This window comes from Rhizophagus irregularis, chromosome 13 (genome assembly GCF_026210795.1).
Source record: "Rhizophagus irregularis chromosome 13, complete sequence".
Taxonomy (NCBI): domain Eukaryota; kingdom Fungi; phylum Glomeromycota; class Glomeromycetes; order Glomerales; family Glomeraceae; genus Rhizophagus; species Rhizophagus irregularis.
Genome location: NC_089441.1, coordinates 935,381 through 941,380, shown reverse-complemented (window position 1 = coordinate 941,380; position 6,000 = coordinate 935,381). Strand labels below are relative to the sequence as shown.

The 6,000-nt window shown below is 24.1% G+C and overlaps 1 protein-coding gene across 1 annotated transcript; it reads right to left on the bottom strand.

The window, feature by feature from the left end:
* Positions 1-1,136: 1,136 nt before the first annotated feature.
* On the bottom strand, positions 1,137-2,741 carry OCT59_004830 (uncharacterized protein; the record flags this gene model as incomplete). Its single annotated transcript, XM_066137968.1, has 1 exon — positions 1,137-2,741. The coding sequence occupies one exon, from the start codon at positions 2,739-2,741 to the stop codon at positions 1,137-1,139; it is 1,605 nt and encodes a 534-aa protein (XP_065997158.1).
* Positions 2,742-6,000: the final 3,259 nt, after the last annotated feature.

The following is a 6,000-nucleotide window of genomic DNA, read 5'->3' as shown; positions in this document are numbered from 1 at the left end:
TTGCTATGCGGGATTGATAACCATAATAGATTGATTTTTCGCTACTTGTAGTTGTTAATTTCTATTATGTTTTTTTCATTGGTTATTCCTCTCTTCGAAATAAAATAAATAACATTAATAACTGTTTCCGTTTCCTAGTTTTTTAAAAGAATTCTGTTTATTAATATTAATAACAGAGGAAAATATTCTTTATTTACATTGATAGTAAATATTTTAGTTGCATGATACTAATTCACTTTTGAAATTCAAAATGCTTATTATTTAGCATAAAGGTGTTTGTATTATTTACTTGTGGCTGTGAATCTAATAAATTAAGGAAGGATTTCTTTACACCAGTACAAAGTTTTATTAACACTATTTTATTTTGTTTTATTTTATCTTTTTTTTTTAAAAAAAAATATGAATTTCGTATTTCCAAATTATTAATCTAATGTAATTCTACTTTTCAATTGTAAATTTAAAAAATGGCACAATGTAAAAAAATGTAGCAACACTTCGCCTTCATTGAAAGGAGAAACCAATTTTATAAACATATTCACGAACAAAAAATCTGGAATTATTTATTGGCGTTAATTATTTAATTATTTTATAAAGAAATATTGATTAAGTAATAACTTATAAAAATGAATATTATAAATGTGTATCTAAATAATTAAAGTTTCTTTATAATTTCTAAAATAAATTAATTATTTATATATTATAGAAGATTTATTGATATTAAATCAATCCATCCTGGTCTATTATATAAGAGTAATGTACGCTGTGTGTATAAAAATAACACTGATTGGTAAATCACAAATAAAGTACGTATAATGACATATATAATAAGTATAATATGCATAAATTATTACGTCTCAAATACCAAATTTAGGATAAAAAATTCATGCTTGTTTATATCAGTGATTTCGGATTTTTTGTTTGATAAAAATAATAAAAAATTTCCTAATAATCACAATAACTTTATTTAAAATAAGTAAATAACTTTACATATATTCTATAATCAGTATTAAACAAAACTATATCAAATAAAGAATGTTTAATACTTTATATATATAAACATAAATATATAAATGTAACAGGAATACTTAAACAACTTTACTATATATGAAAGAATATCCCTATTAACTACCAAACAATTAATTAATTTCTTTTATATAATTATATGAGTCAATCTTTAAATTCAAATAACTTTGAACTTCGATATTATATAACCTAAATTCATCCACCTCATATTTCAGTGAAAACAACTCCTTAATATTATGACTATAACTACCAAATGTATATTCACAGGAAGAATCACTAATAGCCAAATACTTAACCCTTTTATTTTTCATGATATATTTTTTTATAGAAGGCAAGATATCTTGACCTTCAATGCTATTGATTAATAATTTTTTAATAAAAGTATTTTGAGATTTTTTTAGAAATTCCTCAAATTCATTTGCTTTAATGTAATAAAGATCAAAACATAAATATTCTAGTTTAGAAGGAAGGTAATATCCTAAATTTGATAATACCATTGAACTACATCCAGTACCATTGTTATCATACCATATATTGATTGAAAGATAATTGAGATTTTGTTTGACATTTTTAACCAATAAGAGTATTTGATAAGTACTCATACTTTCAGGTCCATGAAAATCAAAAAATTTGATATTTTTACAATATTTTGTAATTAATACTAAAAATTGTTCATATAATGGACGAATATTAAGTACAATTTCAAGACCGTGATTAAGTACAATTCCAAAATTTTCTAAGTAATCGCCAGATTTTTGTAATAATAATTCTAATGATTCAAATTGTTGTGGTTTCACTTCTATAAATAAAGATTTCAATTTAAATGGTTTTGCCAAATTAATAATTTGTTGAATAAAATTATTACTTAAAGAATAACAATGAAGGAAATGAATAGATTCTAAAACATTTAATTGTTCAAATATGTTCTTACTCAAACAATTCAAATTGACTTTATAGAATGTAATTGTATTTAAGGTATTTGAACAATTAGAATCTTTTGATAATAATAATGGTCGATATAAAGGAAAACTACGATCATCTATTAAAATCTTTTTAAGATTTTGTTGTAAATTAATTATTTGTGATATACGATTTTTAATTAAATTATATTCATTACTAATGTTGCAAAATAAACTACCAACAAAAAGATTTATATTTCTAATATTGTGAATGAAATTTGTATTTTGTAAAATTAATTCAAAAATATTATTAAGATATGTAGAAATATTAATACTTGAGAATTCAATTTCAAGGGTGTGTAATTTTACTTCATTTTCAATAAATATTTTAAATAACGATACAAATATATCAACCTTTCTTTTAAAATCAGATAAATTTTTGGGGTTTGATTTTCTAATAGCATTTCCAACCCAATTCTGAACAGAATAAATAAACTTTTTATTTATACTCAAATATTTTAAAAAACTAGGATAATTGAACAGTGTATTCAGAGGTAATGAATTATTATTAATAATTTTATATTCAATTAATTTTGTTTTAAAATCACTATTTGAATTATGTGAATAAATTATAATAAAATTGTAGTTTTTGGTAGGAATTGAAAATGGATTTTCCCATAATAATGGAATCACTAAACGACACCATAATCTGTTAACTAAAATGCACGAGTGTAAAGTTGAATAATTATTCTGTAAATATTTTAAGACTTTATAAGTTAATTCGGGCAAATCTCCTGAAAATATTTTTGAACATGACATATTGTAGGCAGAGAAAAAAAGAGAGGTATTTGTGTTTCACAATTATTTATACTTTCGGAACGGCGGAATGTAGAGTCCGACATTGTCGGCACAATTCGTGTCAATTAATTGTGTAACGTCGCTAACGTTGTAAGCATTAGGTGTAAGGACGATCATCATTACTGTGACTTTAATACTATGTATTTCTATGAATGTATATATTTTTTATGAATACTATGAATACTAATAAAGAGATACATGTTACTAACAAAGCAAGAAAAAGTACTGAACATAAAGTATCAAATTATTATGCACAAGCGCAAAATTTAAAAGAAAAATTCACCATCACATGTTTTTTAACATATAAATAGCTTTAGCAAGGCGAACCAAATAGGAACATATCGAACATCCTACCCTTAAATATTGTTCATGAATTACTCAATAAAAATTAACATAGTATAAATCATTTTAACATTTTAATAAAATAAATTTGATCAATTATAAACTAATTTATTATATAAAAAATAAGTTTACATAACCTCTATAATCAGTGTCATACAATTTATAAATCTCTTACTTGATATAAAATAAATAATAATAAAAAATATATTTTTTAGTAATTATTGTTCAATATTTAATAATTCTACCGAATTATTTCATTGTTGGTCTTGCATCATTTGCTGCACTAGGAAATCTTCTACTGCAATAATATCACTTAATTCGTTATTATTATATTCTGAATGTTCCATATTAATAAACAAATCTTCTACTGCTAATTCATCACTGACTTTATTAATATCATTATTATTATCATCCTTTGGAAGACCTTTTATAAAAGGATTTAGTACCCGAGCTTTATAATTAGCTTGAGGATGAGTGGTTGATCGTTTATTGTCCAATCTTCTACGCATTTCTGCTTCTTTAAATTGTTTTTCAATTTCGTAGTGGCGTTCTTCTTGAAATTTATAATCTTGATGATATGAATCCCTAAATAATGCGATCATTTCTTTAATGTCTGATAGTCTTGGTCTATTAGCAGGATTTGGATCCCAACATTTTTTCATTAAATCAATATAATATTTTGGTACTTCTGATTCATCAAATTCAGGTCTAATTCCGGAAGTTATTCTATATGACAAATCTACATCATGTGCGCAATCATCAAAAGGTTTTCTTCCACCAGTTGCTATAAAATACATGATCATACCAAAGCTATATATATCTGCTGCTTGAGTATAAGGCTTTGTTTCTAATACTTCAGGAGCTACATAAGGCATAACTCCAATAATTTTTGTTTTATCCATATTATCAGCTTCTCTACATAATCCCATGTCTGAAATACATACATTGATTTCATCTTGAAACCTAAATAAAATATTTCCCGTATGAAAATCACGATGTACTAAATTTTTTTCATGTATATCAATAAGACCATCAATAAGGCCAGATAAGACTTCTAATCTACTATTCCAATCAAAATTTTTATAATTTTTATCTATCCAATCATTAAAATCTCCACTTTCTGCATATTGAAGAATTATAATATAATTTTTCGTATTTGGACTTTGAGAAATTCCATATATTTGAAGAATTTTTTCAGTAATTGTATTTGAATATGCCTTAACCTATTGATAAATATTATTAATAAATAGGGGTAAATCTAATAAATAGAAATATATTATATTTAAAGAAATCTCACCTCATTTAAAAATGCATCACTAATATTTTCTGAATTGAATAAACATTTTAAAGCAACTTTTTTATTGGGTTGTCTCCTCCATTCCTTTTTATCAATATCATAATCTAATGGGCCATCCTTCCATATTGCTGAATATACTTTAGAAAAACCACCTCTACCTACTTCTTTAAAATCACTAAATTGATCAAATGGTATCCATTCAAATATTATATCATACCATTTATCAACTTGTAATTGTATTTCTTGAATAAGAATATCGACTCTTTTATTTCCACTAGTCCAGTTTGTAAAATTTGATTGTAAATGATTTATTAGACATGGTTTACACCACTCAAGCCATTTATCAGTATATTGTTCACCACATTTTTCACAATATCCATCTTGAAGGATCATAACATAATCTTTTGTGGCTGGATCTCGTGATATTCCATAAATTTCAAGGAAATTAATATTGTCGTCATCGTCATCATTTTCTAAATGCATTTTAACCTATTTTTTAAAAAAAATAAATATTAATAATTTATTTAAAAAAAAAAAATTCAAATTAACTTAGAAATTTGTACCTCATTTAAAAATTCATCAACAATGATTTGTGAATTTGATAAACATTTTAAAGCAACATTATTATTAGAGTTTCTCATCCATTTCTTTTCATCATCATCATAATATAATGGACCATCATTCCATATCGCTTTATATATTGTAATAGAATTACTTTTGTTTATTTCTTGAATATTTTTAAATTGATTGTATGGTATCCATTCAAATATCTTATCATTATAATTCTTAATATCTAGTTGCAATTTTTGAATAAATTTATCAATTTCTTTATTATGACTCGTCCAATTTATAAAATTTTCTCTAAAATCATTTATTTGACACTGTTTACACCATTTACTTTTTATATCAGTATATTCTTTTCCGCATTTCTTACAATGTCCATCTTGAAAAATCATGATATAATCTTTTGTGACTAGATTTTGGGATATACCATATATTTCAAGAAAACTAGTATTATTATCGTCATCATCATCAACACCATCATCATCATCATTAACATCACCATTATCATCATACTTATCATCGTCGTCATCATTGTGATTACGAGTTCTTGTTAAATGTATTTCGACCTATTAGAAACAGAGATTAAATACGCTAAAAAGTATTATTATTTTAAAACAAATTTATTAAAGGCTATCATACCTCTTTTAAAAATTTATCAATAATAGTGTTTGAATTATTTAAGCATATCAAAGTAACCATTGTATTAGATTCTCTTGTTAATTTCTCGTCATATTCGTCGTAACATAATGGACCATCCTCCCATATTGCTGAATATATAGTAATAGAATCACTAATGACTATTTTTTTAATATCATAAAATTGAGTGTATGGTATCCATTCAAATACTACATTATTACGATAATTAATTTTTAATTGCATTCCTTGAATGAAATCATCGATTTCTTCGTTTCCACTAAACCAGCTCGCAAGATTTTTTTTCAAATGGTTTATTTGACATGGTTTACACCATTTATTCATTACATTATTACTTACGTAATTTTTATCACAATTTTCGCA